This window comes from Varanus komodoensis, unplaced genomic scaffold (assembly GCF_004798865.1).
Source record: "Varanus komodoensis strain SLA01 unplaced genomic scaffold, ASM479886v1 scaffold1, whole genome shotgun sequence".
NCBI lineage: Eukaryota > Metazoa > Chordata > Lepidosauria > Squamata > Varanidae > Varanus > Varanus komodoensis.
Window position 1 is genome coordinate 95,976,356 of NW_025335268.1, and position 16,832 is coordinate 95,993,187.

The 16,832-nt window shown below is 44.7% G+C and overlaps 1 protein-coding gene across 6 annotated transcripts; it reads left to right on the top strand.

Annotated features, from left to right (window-relative positions):
• Nucleotides 1-8: 8 nt before the first annotated feature.
• Nucleotides 9-16,705, top strand: POLL (DNA polymerase lambda). Of its 6 annotated transcripts, none has more exons than XM_044437158.1 (10): nt 9-56; nt 5,469-5,619; nt 6,137-6,434; nt 7,438-7,606; nt 8,859-9,167; nt 9,759-9,932; nt 10,902-11,030; nt 13,546-13,596; nt 13,782-13,950; nt 14,719-16,705. In XM_044437158.1, the coding sequence occupies exons 2-10, from the start codon at nt 5,508-5,510 to the stop codon at nt 15,081-15,083; spliced, it is 1,776 nt and encodes a 591-aa protein (XP_044293093.1). In that variant the 5' UTR covers nt 9-56; nt 5,469-5,507; the 3' UTR covers nt 15,084-16,705. The 6 variants fall into 6 exon arrangements, with proteins under 6 accessions (XP_044293093.1, XP_044293074.1, XP_044293103.1 ...); XM_044437139.1 differs by lacking the exon at nt 9-56 and adding an exon at nt 874-1,856; XM_044437168.1 differs by lacking the exon at nt 9-56 and adding an exon at nt 874-1,856 and having other exon boundaries at nt 6,140-6,434.
• Nucleotides 16,706-16,832: the final 127 nt, after the last annotated feature.

Genomic DNA, 16,832 nt, shown 5'->3' on the forward strand with positions numbered 1-16,832 from the left:
GCGGGCCTGACACGGAAGGGAATGGCACGTGACCCTCGCTCCGCCTCCCCTCCCCGGTAAGTGGAAATGATGACCCCTCGTGCTCTCGCCCTCCCGCTCTCCCGCGCCGATGCGTGACGCTGTCAGGGCGTTTCCGAGCCTCCCCCCACTCCCCGGGGGCGCGACCCACCTGCTGGGGAGGCCAGTGGCTCACTGCGGCTCAGCTGCCGCCGGCAACCGGCGGAGGCGTCCGCTGCAGCGGGCGGCGGTGGCTGGCTGCTGCCGCCCACCAGACGTCGCTGCTCGTCGAGCTCCCGTAATCCTGGCCGTTAGCCAAAGTGTGGGCCTGATGGGGGTCCAGCAACATCTGAGGGGCTACGGGGTCGAAGCACAACCTGCTCAGAATGACAAGCCTCACTGCAGAAGCAGCAGTCTTTCCAAATCTGAGGCTCCTGCCTGGGTGCGGTGGGGGAGCGGGGCGGTCCTGGGAGTTGTAGTCCAGTGCATCTGGAGGGGCCTCAGGTTGGGAAAGGCTGGGTTAAGTAGCGATCCAGTTAGTGGATGAGGTACAACTGCATGGAACCTTAAGTTAGCTTGCTTGTCATCTTGTGCTCCTCTGTCTCCCTGGATGGTGTGCAGTGGCCTCTGCTCTGCAATGTGTTAAATCCTAACTGCCGCACCACTCAGAAAGAGTTTTCTTTTTGTCATTTAAGGTCCTGACTTCAACCTCTAGGCCATTTCCCCCCAATCTGGTGCCCTTGAAATGCTTTGGATGTCAACACCCAGAGAGCATGGTCAGTGGTCAGGAATGCTGGGAGCTGTAGTCCAAAACATTTGAAGCGTACCAGATTTGGAGAAAGCTGTTCTAGGCGGTATGATGTTCATTTGTTTCTTTAGATCCTTTTGTTATTCTACGTGACTTCCCACATGAAAGGGTTTGTGGGAAGCCGCATTTTGCCTAGTTTAGAATGTGAAATGAAACCCTAAAATAAATGGTACTTAAGAAAAAACAACACTTAAAGTAGTCTTGCATACACCTGCTCTCTGGGTGGTATAACTATGAGGAGTGGTCCTGCTGAGCCAAATTCCAGCACACTGTTCAAAGAGGCTTGCAAACAGGAGATGAGTGAACATACAAGGAGCAGCTTCCTCTCCCTCTGGGTGGTACAGAGTTGTGCTACTTGGAGAGAGTGCTTTGAACCACTACACAGCCCAGGGGGTCAAAGCCTGTGGCAATCAGGAAGCCTACAAAGTCAGACCATCAATCCCAGTATTGTCAACTCTGGCTGTGGCTCTCCAAAGCCTAAGACAAAGAAGGCCCTTTCCCAGAATGGCTGCTAGCCAAGATCCTTTCAATGAGAAGGTTTGGATCTTAAACTTGGGACCTGCTACATTCAAAACAAGCACTGAACTGCTAACACTGAACTGTGGCACTTCCATAGTCTTGTGTGTCTTTGAAAGTAAGCATCACATGTGTTCCTCTTAATTCTAGAAGAGTCAGAGGGTAAGGTAAGAGCCAACTACCAGAAATGTCAGAAAAGGCTACATTGTGGCCTTTTCTGTACATAACTTCTTTCCTATACAATAATGACAGCACAGCTGTCGTTTCCACAGCAGTGCATGCATATTTAGTAATTGCTTTCCAGGTGGTGTACTTCTAAAGTCTAGGGGATCTTCCAGATGAGACATTTACTGAATAATTGCCTCATTCATGAAATTTTACAGTGGGTGTCCACTTTTCATTTGTAGCTGTCCCATGTTTTCCTACCACATCTTCTCTCTTTTATTTTACCAGGAAAAAACTCAGGAAAAGATGGAATAGCTGCATGAAGACTTTTGACTGCTAGCACTAGGGGCCCTCCCTACATTGTCGCTGGGTATGCTCACCAAATCTCTCAGTGTTCAAAACCACTTGTACCCAGATGAAATATAGCTGTACCACTCCACCCCAGAACCATTCCTTCCTCCAGTTCTGCTTGCCATGCAGTGGCCTCTCTAAAGTTTCTGCTTTGATGTTTTGCTATCATCTCAAACTCAATGTTGCCCAAACTGAACTTCTAATTTTTGCCTCTCAAGCCCTACTTTGCTCATCCTTTTCCTCTATTAACAATGTTACCATCCACAGATTATCTTTCAGTCCTTGTACTCCTTTGTTCCCTGTTTTCAATCTTTCACCAAGTTGTGATGCTTCTCCTTACACATTGTAGCAAAAACGTGACCCTTTCTGTCTCCTCAAACTCTTGTCCATGCCCATGGTGATCTCTCATTCAGACTATCTGCAGGTTTCTCCTCTCTAATTTTCTGCAGGCTTCCCTTGGTCCTGTCACACCTGTACATCATTCTGTTGCCAAAATAATTTACTCCTTTCGTCTGTTTGATCATACTGCATGCGTTCTTAAATCCCTTGACTTGCAGTAGTACATGGATCCAGCACATTTACACCTGCTTCCTGCTTTATCTCTCCACACTTGTATCTTGATAAATCCCTGCCTTCACTTCTGTCTCTACCACCCTCCACTGTCCAAGATTTCTTGTTCCCTCAGAAGACTCTGCCATTTCTATCTTGGTATTCAGTATGCTTGTAACTTCCTTCTAGACAGTGAAAAAAGTAGGCCTGGAAAAAATTCCATTGCTTTAAATCATGCTCTCTGATTTAGCATGTTTGACTTAATTTTACATATTCTCCCTCAATAAGTACACAAATTCCATATTAATAAAGGAACTAAAAATGTAACCCATGTCAATTTCATGTGCAGTGTAAATGGATCAAAAGCTTTCCCAATAGCTATAACATATTTGAACTGAAGTATTTGCTTAAGGGAAAATTAAATCATACAGTGTTAAATATTATATTCAAAGATATTCAAAGTTTATGTGCAAATTATTTTATTGGAATATTTTTAAACCTGTAATGACAGTACCATATTCTTCTTTACGAAGTTTGCTTGCATTTAACAGAATGATCACACTATTTTAAAGATATATACCCAAAGAGAGCTGCTGTATCTTATATCAACAGTTTATTTATTTGCTAGGTCACTGTAGCACCATCAGCTTCATTCATTCTCTGCACTGCTTTTTGGCTCCATCTCAAGCTGAGAAAAATCTGATTGAGAACTAGTTGAATATTGTATTTCACTAAAGGATGGGTGTGGGTCTGTGGGCACAGGCTGGAAAGCTCTTGCACCCATGTCCTGCTTGTGGGATCCCGTCGGCAGTTGGTTAGCCACTGTGTGAACAGAGTGCTGGACTAGATGGACTGTTGGTTTGATCCAGCACAGCTATTCTTATGTTCTTAAGAGAAACAAACATTAATCAGTCTTAGCTGCTGTCTTCATTCATTTTGTGAGTGAAGAATTTAAGCAATAGAGGGCAGCTACACCATTTATAAATCTGGTCCAGACTCAGCCGGGAATCACCTGTGCTGTGCACAGAACTCTTATTTCTCATAGCTGCTTTTGTCAATTCATCACTGAAAAGGAAGAGTTTTTCAGCACTCATCTGCATTGTTTTAGTTCCTACATGGGCAACTGACTGGTAGGATTTGTTAAGGCTTGCCTTAGAAAAAATAAGGTATAGATGTTCATATTCTATATTTAGCACATACACCGTGTTTGATTGCAGTGTAATATACTGTAACTGTCAATAGCCACAGACATATACGATGTGGAAAATTTACCATGGAAAAATAGACCATTGGGAAAATTCTGCTCCATTTCGCTGCTCCTACAAGGCTTGGATTTTGCCATCTCCTGCTTGCCTGTAATCAATATGACAAACACAGTTTACACAGCAATTCAAATGCAGGCCTTTAAAGATAAAGCATTCAAAGTCCTGGATGGATGATCTCTAAGCTTTAGTTTTTCACCCTTCGAAATCTTTAAAATCTCAAGTTCTTTTTGCCCTATATATAAAAACTGAACTAAAGTCTCACTCGATCCTGCTGTCCTCTCCTATCTCCAGAAGCACTTTTTGACTGCCTCATCATAACACATTCTTTCCTCTTCCTTGTTTAATAATGTGGCAGTGAAACAGTGACAGAGATCCATACTACAGGAAGAGAAGATGGTCGATGCAATGGGATGATGGAGTCCAAGAGTTCGGGAGATGTAACTCTCCTGGAGGCTGCAGCTTAATTATTTAACTTAATCAGATTTACCTTTTTGGTGGGTGTGCGAGGCGGGGAGGAAATTAATTCTTGAATCTGACAGTCTCGGAGATCTTTGTGAAAATGAACACACAGATAAGCATATAGCTATCTTAAAACCCAGTGATATTATTTGGAAGCAGAGAGTGTAGAGGCAATCCCAGAAGTAGTTCAAGCTTCTCCATTCTCTTGGAACTTTGTGTCTTGCAAGAACATCACCACCAGAGTATCCAAGTGGTAGGAGGGGCTTGGGGGCTTGGTGGTAGGTGCAACTGAGAGCAGCCTGCTTAGGAGCCCTAAAATCTATAGCCAAGCTTATTCCCCTGTGCTGGAATTCATTGGCAGGGATCTGTCCATTTGTATTCTATGCAGTGCCATGCTTAATGAGGGTGCTTTAAGAATAATGATGGATAAAGCTGACAGAGTGGCATATATGGGGATATGAATTTCAGAAGTTCTTGGAACTAAAGGGCAGTATATTGTTGATGCTGCTGTGACTCCTGAAGCGCCAAGTCTGTTGATCATTTGATGTTCCAGATTCTTTTAAGCTGAAGAGAGAAAGGTCCCATCACCGATTGGATGGGAGAACTCACAGAGTTTCTCACTGATGCTAAGAAAATAAATGGCATCCCTGGAATAGAACCCAAAGTGGGCATAACTATTTCCCTGTTTATTTTTCATGTGCAAGCACATGTGTGCACACATGGACACATAGTGTTATCATGCATACTTTCCAGGCCCCTGATCCAGCTGAGGAGCTGGGGTATTTATTTATTTAAAGTTTTTATAGACCATTCTATAGCATACCACTCTCAGAACAGTTCACAGTCTTCTCTTCCTACTCATCTGATCCATGCAGATTAGCTGAAGTAGGAATATGGCAGGGTGCACCAAGAAATTTTCCCTGGCAAAGGCAGTTGATTAGAGCATCTTGCTGCTGAAACCTTTCCCACTGTACAGCAAGGAAAAGCTCTTAGGTCTGATCAGCTGATCTTTACCTGGGGGATAAGGGATGGGGTGGGAGATACATAGGAAACTGGAAAGTTGGATGGGAAATCCCCACTGGCCATATCTGGTTTCCCACACCTGTCAGAGGGTTATCTTTTCTAGAGTGATGTTGATGATTAAAATCGATGATAAACTAAGACCTCTCCCCACAGCAACTGATATTATCCTATTAGCCTTACATCTTGATAATTACATCCTCCTAAAGTTGCTTATGGTATTTTTTCATGTGTTGCTATGGATCACAAGGTAGCTGTATTTTCAGAGAAGTTCCAGAAATCCTTCTGAAAAACCTCCCCACTTTAAACCCTTGCTGTTTTTACCCTTCTTTAAAAAGATGCTTTAGTCCTGTTCGGGAAGGAGGCATCCATGTTCCATGGAGGCTCAAGGAATTGTCAAAACTTTCCACAAACGAAAGAAATTAAAAGATGCTTCACTGAAGGTGATGTCTCCGAAGGTAATGAAAGAAGAAACCAGGAACGAGCATGGTGAGCTTTCTGTTTCTTTAACCAGATGAAGCTAGGAGGTAGCCTGCCCCACAGTGTTGTAGCCTGCCCCACACTTATAGGCTAGCTTTTAGTGTAAATTGTTTTCAGAGAAATCACTTAAACTGTAAGGATCTAGTCAAGTATTGTGCTTTGAGGTGAAGAGCATGGAACTGGGACTCAGGTGATCTGGGTGCTAGTCCCTGCTCAGCCACAGAGCCAGCTGGGTGGCTTTGGGCTAGTCGTAGAATCTTAGCCCAACCTACCTCACAGGGTTGTTGTGGCTAAGATTGAGAGCAGCAGGAGGACAATGATATAAGCTGCTTTGAATTCTTTAAAAGAAAAAGGATGGGATATAAATCTAAATAAATTAATTAAAGTGTTGTGCTCTGATATCTTGATTATGAAATATAAACCAGCTATCCTTTATGGTAGTTATAGTTTCAAGTTGTCACTCGGATAGGGCATGATAAACCCGCCTTTGTTTTGCTGAACTGTTTTCCTCCATGGCTGTTATTAGCAGGGTGGTTGCAGCCACTGAGAGCCCATGTTCTGCAAGCAGGAATCGGTCAGGCCAGAGCTGAGATCTTCTGCAAGCAGATAATCCAAAATGGCGGAAGTGTCTGCAGTCAGCTGTCCCCAGATGTGACACATGTGATAGTGGATGAAGGAATGGACTGTGACCGGGCTTTCCGGCTCCTCAAACTAGCCAAGCTACCTCAGGGATTGCAACTAGTGAAGGCATCCTGGCTGAGTTCCTGTATTGAAGCGCAACAGATTGTCGACACTGCTGGCTATAGCCTTTTCATTCCAGAGAAGTAAGTGCCTCTCTTGTACAATTTATTCAATCTGAGGAGGCAAGCTTGGTATAGAAACTAATTTCTTGTCTTGCAAATGCACGGAAAGGAAAGTGCTTCACTCCATGGCTGTATTCATACATAAGGCATCTTACCTTGTACCTTACCTTACCACACAGCAAGGCATCTATCCTGGATTTGCACATTCATGTGGTTTCTATGCATGCAAGATTTCCATGCTGCTTCATCTTCTTTCCAAATGGTGCCATGTATCCCAGCAGCCATGACAGCTAGAAATCAATCAATCCCAGGATACCCTGTTCCTGCCTGCCTCACCTGCCTCTCCCTCATTGGCCCTTTCACTCCCATTGGCATAGCTGCAGCCAGCTGATTTTTTTTTTTTTTAATTTCGCTTTAACTTTCTTCTGCTGCTCAGCCAAAAAATTGCCTGCTCGCTACAATAGCCGTGTTGCTCTAGAGTAGGTGGGATGCCCTCTGGTGAACAGAGTAGCAGGGCTGGGGCAGATGCCAACAATATACACAGAATTGTGGGAGGTTGGGATAAATTGCCCCAGTAAGCTCTCCTGCCCCCCAAACCTAGGCAGACCTGCCCAGTTGCTTCATGCACCACTGGCCATTCTCCCACCACCAAATGATGAGGGCTTTTTGCTAGCATACATTTGTATCATTTTTCAATTGGAGAAGGCTGCCTAACCCTGTACAAAAGCTGTATGACAAATAAAATGCCACCTTATCTGGGGATATTAGTATCCCAGTATTTCTCTTTCATAGATAAATGTTAGACATTTGAGAAACAAGGCATATAGGCAGAAGGGTTTTCAGCAGAAAAGGCTTTGAAAAATTAACCATTCTAATGGCAATAGAGGTTAAATGGCAACCAGCCCGAGAGTTCATGTATTAACTCTATAATTCTATTTTCCTAATTTCTCAGGGTCTTATTAAGTTGAGGATGGATGTGTTCAAATCCAGTGATTCTGCTTTACCGTACATTTATTCTTGGCAGGTATGTGAGTGCAGCCAGTCCTTCAAAGAGCCAGTCGCAATTTCTGGATGAAAAGAAGATCCACCCTCAACTGGAGAGGGCAGTCACAGAGCTGAAAGGTGAACCACAGGCAGGGGCCAGCTCTCCCTGCACTGCAACAAACTCCTCAGGACTCCAGGAAATCAAAGGGGTGGGTCTTGCTAGTGGCTTCCCACTTTTGAGCACTTCCTCCCTCCCTCCCCCCCTCCCTCTTTTGGTTAAAGTTTTTAAAAAGTTATTTCCTAATAATGTTATCCTATGTCATCCTCCTAAACCAGCTGGAAAGCACTACTCATGTTTGGGATTAGTGGCAACAAATATTACTTAAAATGGCTTAAATCTATAGGCACTGCCATTTTTCTCCCTCTCCACTCCTTGCCCACAGGTGAAAGGAAAATATAGGGTGCCCTTATAGAAACTGGATCACAATATGAGCTTCTTTTAATTACTTTGAGTAGGCTGCTTTAGCAAACCTGATGTCAACTCACCTGAAAAATCCCAGATATTGGACAAAATATAAAGAGAGTATTTGGCAAACTACATTAATGGTTAAGTTGCATGAAATGTGTACTGTGATGGTGCTGTCTTTGGAAATCTCTTGAAGCTTACTATGTTCTGTCCTGTGAATATGTTGTCATTATTAGTAATTGATATTGATATTAATATAAACATTAAAAGAAGTATTCTCCTTCCAAAAACACTCAAAGTTGTGGAGAAAATGTACACTGGCCTCAAAGCCCTATATATCCATTTGCATCAAATTTCATTTCTTCTTACTCTGAAGCGTATTAAAATTTGCTTGTACAATATTTCCCCTGCATTGTATTAAATTCCCTAAAGCTTGTTCCCTATAGCATCTTGACCATACTGTGTAATGAGTATGAGCCATTGTTCAACTTCTTAAGTATTCCTTTCTGTTCTCTACTAATCAGTGGAAATTGCAGAATGCCCAGTGTGTCCATTATGGAATGTAGTCGCCCCCTTGTGGCTGCAGAATAAGTGGTAAACTGCATCACAGTAATTGATGTATCCTGGGACAAATCCTTATTTATGATTTATTTTTGCCTCTGGTCCAAAACTCAGACACAGACAAAACACCTTCACAAGTTGTGATGGTCCATTGCATTCTGCTCACCCAGAGATTTTGCCCAATATATTTTCTTGTTCTAGTGCATGATTATTATAGAGGAAAATGTGGAGATAGAACTGTAAGTACAACTGATGCCTACTGTTTTCTACTCTGAACTCAGCTAATGATTGTTATGGATCTCATGGGGACTAATAGTGCCCTTGAGTGTTTTAGAGACCCCTCCTGCTTGGCTGCATAATGAGCCCAGGCTTTGTAATTGTTTGGATCAGAAGAGCTGTATTTCATGGGTTGCCTGTTCTTCCTCTCTCCAAAGAGGATCTTGGGCGATGAGGGAATTGAAGAAGAAGAGCCTGCTGTCACCCTGAGAGAACTGGAAGCCCTCAGGTCAGGCCGGGACCTGAACGCTTTGTCAGAAGAGTCTTCAGCGGTGCTTCCCACTGGCAACTGGGTTTGTGCTCAGTCCTCTGAGAACAAGAGAAATAATCTTAATCAGTGCATTACAGAGAAGCTGGAGCTACTGGCCAAAGCCTACTCTGTCCAGGGGGACAAGTGGAGAGCTCTGGGTTACTCCAGAGCCATTAATGCACTCAAGAGCTACCACAAGCCAGTCACCTCTTATCAGGTAAATGGCAGGATCTCTTCTCAGGCAAGCCCCTTTTCTGTTACATTTCCACCTCCTGTACAGTATCTGTACCTTGCCATTCTTGGGAGCAAACACCAAGCATTGAAATGGTTGGCTTCTTCTTTGGGACATAATGCATTCTGGAGGGATCACTAGCAGTTATGCTCCACCACCAAGTTGTAACACTAGAGTTTCTTGCAGTCTATGCCTTGCCTGCCAGTATTACTCCCTTGCTATTTTTTCTGCTCCTCAGAGAGAGCTTCTGAATTAGCAAACACTTGTGCTACACTTCTAGTCCTTTCAAGAAAGAGTTCCAAAAAGGTCTGTTATTGCCTTGAGGGCAAGACAGAAATTTAGTAGCAAGAGAATAAAAGACACAAAGTATGATTTGTGCAGATTTCACAAATTTCATGAATTTCTAAATGCTGGTTTGCAAGACTGGCATCTTGAGGAGGTACCTGTATTGGAGAGTTGGTAGCACTTTAGGAGTAAAGAAAATAATTGTCCAGAAACTGAAGTCAGCCCTGTCCAAACAAGAAAGACCTTGCAGATTTGCTTCTGGCTATGTGCTGCTTTTTTGGATTCTTTCAGGAAGCTTGCAAGATCCCTGGGATTGGAAGGAAGATGTCAGAAAAGATTGTGGAGATCCTGGAGAGTGGGCACCTTCGAAAGCTTGACCACATCAGTGAGAGTGTCCCAGTACTGCAGGTGTTTTCCAATATCTGGGGAGCAGGAGTAAAGACTGCTCAGATGTGGTACCAGCAGGTAATTTTTTCTCTTTACAGTGCTGAGAACAGCCATAATTGCTGCTGCATTTGTTTGTACTGTGGCCCTGCTATAAGGCTTACATTTATGAGTTATATGTTATAGCACCTGTTGCTCACCAGTTTGGTTTACATCTCCCATAATCCTTCACCATTGGCCATGCTGGCTAGGGATGGTAACAGTTGCAAGCCAGAACTTCTGTCGGTTACTGAATTTGGAGAAATAACTTCCAGTGTGCTAGAGAAAGAACTTTATTAGCATCATCTGACTGAGTGCTTGGCTACCTACGTAGTACTGTTTGCTGTTGAGATCAAAGAATTGAAACAAAATTGCATTAAGCAGAAATTAAATCCTTACTACAGCCCAAGCTGGAGTGAAAAGAGACAGCAGGCAGTATGAGCTCTTTGGTCCAAACATGTGTATTGTGCCATATCCTGACTACAATGCATAATGTAGATTCTGTTTGAGTAAGTCTACTGCACAAATTGTATGGCTGCTGGAGGTCACACGGTCTTCGATGAGCAAATCATCGCGATGTACCCTTCCCACCCATGCCAGCATGTAGTGTTCACAGTTATGGCATGTGTCATCACTACTTGTATCAGCCTCATTTACTTCAGTTTCAGTATCTGTAGCGTCTTGTTGCCGATTTATGTCCCTCTTCACTCACTGTCAAGCTTTTTTGCAAAGGGCTCGTGTAAAGTCGGCATTTTGTTTTGTGCCTTTCTCCAGTGGCAATACCATCACAGTCTATTTTTGTCAGCATGGGCCCAAGTGGACCCAGTGATGAAGGGGGCAGCAGTATTCTGCCAACACTAGGCTGAACAGAGGGCAAGAGGACAAGAAACCCTGACATAACTCCAGTTCCGCACTGCTGGCGACAGAGCTGGCTCCTGCTGGATATGAATGAAATCTCTTAGGAAGCATGCCTGAAACACAGTCCCTGAATCTTGTGTGTGTCCTGGGCAGGGCTTCCGCACTCTGGATGACATCAGCACTAAGGCTTCACTTACCAGTCAGCAGGCCGTTGGCTTGAAGCACTACGAGGACTTCTTGGAGCGCATGCCGCGGGAGGAAGCTGCTGAAATTGAGCAGGTGGTGAGTATGGCACTAAAGAGTGTGGGCAAGCCACTGGTGATGCTTAGGAGGCCACAGGAGATTCCTCATCTCAACTTCCTAGAGCATAACTGTTCTGCAAAACTGATAGTCTTTTTGTGTTGACAACTTAAGAGACATCAGTTTTCCTAATTTTCTAAACAGATGTCTTTTCTTGTATGCATTCTGATTTGGCAAGAAACACAATTCCCACTTTTTCCCATTAAGAGGCAACACTAGGTGTTGGGAGTTGAGTCTCCTAGTAATTATTGGCATATTTGGGCTTCATTTCTCTTCCCCATCAAGCTTCAGTCTGGGGTACCAACACTAGGATCTGCCTCACCCTGCTGGAGCACCAGATGCTGGAACAGGTAAAAAGATGTGGAGATGGGCATCTCTTGGTCTTCAGTATCTCACAATGGTTGGTTGACTACGTGGGAAATGTCTCCATCCTAACCAATGTTAGCTTTGATAGTGCAGGATGCTCACCAGCTGGACCTGAAATCTTGACTCAAGACAAGCTCTTATCTGGAAACAGGGTCCTGCTTACTCATCTGCTAAGACGGAATTTTTTTTTAAAAGGTAGCTAATGTCAACATGGGAATTCCACCCTAGCCTTCTGCCTCCACCACACTTTTTTCTGGGAAAATTCTTAGTGTTTACTGCAGATGATTAAATTGAGATTTGATCCTGCTAGGGCTTTTGAGTTCCTGCATGATCTGTAATTAACATGAAGTTCCCGCTAGTTGGGCAAAAGGTAATGTACAAAAAGTAGGAAGCAAAGCTGCTGCTTCCTTCTCCCTCCAGGCTGATGCTTTGTAAATCTTTATAGCTGATCTAGCATTCAGGCTTCCTTATTAGTATACCTCTGTCCTTACTACAAACTGGCAGCTCTCATCCCTGTTTTCGTAAATGACCAAACCTGTACTGCTGCTGCTCTTCTGAAAAACTCTTTCAGGGCAGTGCAGCCTTGTGCTTGTGAAGCCCTGTGGTGCCACTCATGGTAGGAAAGCAGAAGCTTTGCCAGCCCTCCAAGAAAGTCTCCTCTTCTCCTCTTTATGGGATCATGACCCTCATAAGCTTACAGAAGTCAGCTAATAAAAATGTCCAAGCCGTGAGTTGCAGACTCATGGATCTAAGCCACATGAAACCTTTTCATTGCTTTTCCTGGATGCTGAAATTACCATGGCAGCACTGGGCAGCGTGACACTGTCACTCAGTCACACTGCCTGGCCCTGAAGAATATATAGTTGCCAAGTAGGGCATTGCCCCTTACACAGAATGAAAATTCTTTTGGGAGCCTCCACCCTTGGGAGTGAGCCTATTGTGGATTTGATGGGATTACCCATCTCTTGCCCACCTCAGGAGGAAGAGACAGGAGAATGAGGGGATTAGCTGCTGTCTGTCTGGGCTCCTAGGTGCTGTGTGAAGCTGGCTGCTTTCAAGAAAACTTAATTGAGGATGTGAAGGGAGCAGATCTGCATTAGAAAAGCTAGGGAGGCTATTCCAGATGTGGCAGGGCAAAGGTTAATGGGTTTATCCCTCACTAATGAAGGATGATATTGGAGGATGAGGTGGAGTGCTTTCCGTCCAAGCTGCCTCCCCCAGCCCCACATGCCATCCAGTCTTTGTTCAGTTAATGGATGATTGGCACCCTAGTACCCCTAACCCTGAATACGGAAACTGCCTTCGCATGATGCTTTAATGGAGCCATCAGAAGGATGCCCATATGGATGGGGGACTCAGCTTTGGGCCCAAGCCCTCATAGGATTGTAAATTTCAGCTCAGCGAGGACTTGGGGCTTCCCACTCTCCACTGAGTGCATCTGGAGCTCTCTTCCACAGAATGAAGCTTCTAGAAGCTTCTAGAAGCTCCATTCTGCAACAGGAGAGTGGCAGAGCCAGGAGCTAGTGCTACATTGCTGTGCCAGGCTTCATCCTACCTCCCTTCTTTAAAATAATCAGACATACCCAGTCCCACTCCGTAGCACCTGCTCCATCACAGACATGCTGCAACACTGGCCAGAGTGCTTGCTCTTTTTTTTTCTTCAGCTATGTGGCATGGTAACATCCATCTAGTTAGGAAAGAGTATTACTTTCAGGCTTTCAGCTACCAAAAGAGCAGCCATGTCCTGAATCAGGTAAAGCCATACTGTATGTATTCTCTGGGTTTCATGGTTCACATAAAGCCATACTGTGTCTTCTGTGTGCATCATGGCTCACATAATTCAGTATCTTGTGAGCCTTAGTATTTGCTTATAGCAGATATGTCAGATTCTTTGGACTGGTTTCCTGCATTGCTGACCATCTAGGAGCAGAAATCTAAAAAATCTGGAAATCTACTCTCCACTCATGCCTGGCTTATTGGCATTGTGGGCTTGAAGGCAAGCTTGCAGGCATATGGGTAATTCATAGGGAAATTCCCAAAACAAGAGGCAGGCTCAGTAAAATGTTGTGTGGTGAAAGGACAGGGTTCAAATGTGTCACCTTGACTCCTTTTCCTTTCCCATATCTGGCAGAAGCAGAACAAATGGAACAAGATGTTGCATTATGCAGAATTTATGGAAAAGGTAGACATCAGCTTTCTTACCACAGAATTTAGATTATGGTGGCATTAATTTTTGAAATTTGTATTGACTGCTTGCACCATGCACACACAGCACTGGGCAGTCAGGTGACCTCCACAGTGAGTACCAGAGACATGGAATTTGTAAGTGTATCTCTGTCCTTTACTCTAACCTGTCTTTCCTTGGAGGTCAGAGAAGCAGCACAGTCGATGAATCCTGGACTGGTGTGTGTAGCATGTGGCTCATTCCGGCGGGGGAAATCCACCTGTGGAGATGTAGATGTGCTAGTGACTCATCCTGATGGACATTCTCACCAAGGAGTATTCAAGAAGTTGCTTGACAGCCTCTGGAAAAGCGGTATGGGGAGGGGATAAGGGACCCCACTCTTGATTCCTTTCACACCTGGGGAACCATTTGAGAGAACAAGAAATATCATTGGCAGCTACTGGTGTGTACATCCAGGTTGTGGAAGCTCATCCTTATGCTAAAAACTCCTCTTTCATTGGAAACTGTGGATACTTCTCTTCCTGGACACAGCTGGAAACATTTGTTAGAATTCCTGCATTCGGAACCTGAAGACCATTAGTTGGGAGGCTTTATATTGTCCACCACAATTTTGCAATATGGATTCTCCTTTTTCTTGGAATTCTGCTCTGTAGAAATGTTCTATCCCACTTCTTAGCATGTAACATCTGGTCAATACAAGCCTACAAGTTAGTGAGCAGAAAGTGGCTTGGTTAACTCTCCTGCTTTATGAAGGTCTCTCTGCCATCCATTTCAGACAACACAGGGAGCTGAGCTTTCCTCTCTATTCAAGCATTTGGGGAGAGATTATATGTTTGCCCCCTCAAAGGTGCACGGGGTTAGCTAAAGTCCCAGTGATCTTTCCAGAAAGATACCCCTGAAGAGACTAGAATGTCAATGGTTAATGACCAGGTAATTCAGGTCACTATGGCAAACAGCACAAACAGTTGGATGTGCTGTTTCCAGAAGAAAACCCACCAGTTGTATTTCCCAGGTAGGCCCTGGGAATGGTGCTAGCAAGCAGGGAACCTCCCCAGCCCAGGCTTACACTGGAGTGGGGAAGGATTTATAATTCATCCTGACATATGCCATTCTCTTCAGGTTTTCTCACAGATGACTTGGTGAGTCAGGAAGACAATGGACGCCAGAAGAAGTACTTGGGGGTCTGCCGTCTTCCAGGTCCAGGCCGGCGCCACCGGCGCCTTGACATCATTGTGGTGCCCTATGATGAGTTTGCTTGTGCCCTGCTCTACTTCACTGGCTCAGCGCACTTCAACCGTTCCATGCGAGCTCTGGCCAAGACCAAGGGCATGAGTCTGTCAGAACATGCCCTCAGCACTGGTGTGGTGCGCAGGCCTGGGGGCCTCAAAGCAGTGCCTGGTCTTCCTCTGTTAACCCGTACCGAGAAGGACGTGTTTATGCACCTGGGGCTTCCCTACAGGGAGCCCCATGAGAGGGACTGGTGAGGAGAGGGACAGGAGCAGCACCCAGATGCTTCCAAGTGCTGCGCTTGCACGAGATGCAGAAGAACATAAGAGGCGCCCTGCTGAAGCAGAGCGAAGGCCAATTGGTCTGGCATCTTGTTCATGCAGTGCCAAGCAGATGCCTCTGGGAGCGGCAAGGAGGACATGAGTGCAACAGCGCCCTCTTGGCATATGGCCTCCAGTGCTGGAGGAAACGTCACAGCTGGCATCTATTGATAGCCTTATTCTCCATGAATTTGTCTAATCTCTGTAGGCAAACTTGTCCTTCTTCCCTTGACAAAAACCTGTGGCTTAAGAAGCTGTAGCTTCTGTGAGCAACCAGTCTCTTTCTGCATTACTGGGCCTTGAGTTTTTTGACTGAGGAAAGCCCAAGGTGCTCAGCATGCTTTGATGGATTGCAGGGACTGGGCTGCGAAGGGCAAACAACCTTCCTCAGTCAGCAATTATAAAAATGAATGCAAAAATTAATGTGAAGCATCCTGCATACTGAAAATAGAAGGGAGAGTGGGAAATGCATAGACTTTAAAGAATGAATTCAAAAACATTTGTGCAATGAATGGTATTATTGTTATGATAACTGTGAAAGCTGCTAGAATCTCCCAGTGGGAGAGGCTGCTTTTGAAGGTTGGTACACCTGATATTTTGAGATTTTTTTGCAAGGACACGAAGCTTTTTCCTGTCAAAGGCTGCATTTTCTTGGGAATACCTTGTTGGGGGTTGCATGCCAACAGTGGGTGGAACTGAAGCCAGTGTTGGGTGAGACCAGAACCAGAAATGGACAATGCCACCTTTCCTCCTTTCTGTCACCCCTGTTTCTCCCTCTCTCACACCTTCTCTCTCTTCCTTCTTGCACAGTAGGATGTTGGGGGAGTCACAGGTTACTTTTGTCAGAATCTGAAGGAACAGCTACAAAAAATTCCTTACAGTTTGCAGTAAAAAATTCCCAGGTGAAGTAAAAACGATTCTTACACCTTATTATAACTATATAAACTAGCATGGCCTTGAGCCTCTCAGTCCAGTAATGCTGTTCAAACACAGGGTTCCTATTGAGAGTCCCCAAAGCACTGCCTGTATTTGCACACCTGTTTCCTTAAGGCCTAAAGACATGCTTCTTTCCTTTTCAAATTAAAAAGACCTGCAGGTCTCAGGGTGTTGAATTCTGGCCCAGGCCATATTCTGCACCTGTGTGATTCAATTAGGATGCAGATTTCAGGTACATTGAGCCTTGGGTGATGATGCAGAACTTCACAGAAACCTGCAAAGCTGCCTCACTCCAGATCAAACTATTCATCTCTCTAGCCCAGGATTATCTATTGCCATTGGTTCATTATCGCAAGCAGAGAAGTCTTCCCTGTTGCCTAGGGCATTCTGCATGCAAAACACCTATTTGCCCTAAAACAATGCCCACTCCCCAGTTCTTAGGTGAGAATAGAGTTTTGGAGGAGATCTCCAGTTCCAGTTTCCTGAAAAATGCAGCTATCTAACCATTGAGATTCCTGCAAACTTTTCTCTTATTCATAGAATCATAGAAATAGAGCAAGTCAGAAGGGGCCTCCCGGGCCATCTAGTCTGACCCCCAGCTCCAGCTGACTTCGCTCACAACATGGCCACCATGTGCATGTCCATCCTATCTTTGAACACCCTCACCGATGGGACCTCAACCACCTCCCGTGGAAGTGCATTCCACACCCTCAGGGTCCTAACTGTCAGGAAGTGCTTCCTGGCATCAAA

Excerpts from the sequence above, each read along its gene's own strand:
- POLL (XM_044437158.1), top strand. The coding sequence starts at position 5,508 with ATGGAGGCTCAAGGAATTGTCAAAACTTTCCACAAACGAAAGAAATTA. Across the intron at positions 9,168-9,758 it reads AGCCAGTCACCTCTTATCAG|GAAGCTTGCAAGATCCCTGG; the intron begins GTAAATGGCAGG and ends GGATTCTTTCAG. Across the intron at positions 13,951-14,718 it reads TGACAGCCTCTGGAAAAGCG|GTTTTCTCACAGATGACTTG; the intron begins GTATGGGGAGGG and ends CATTCTCTTCAG.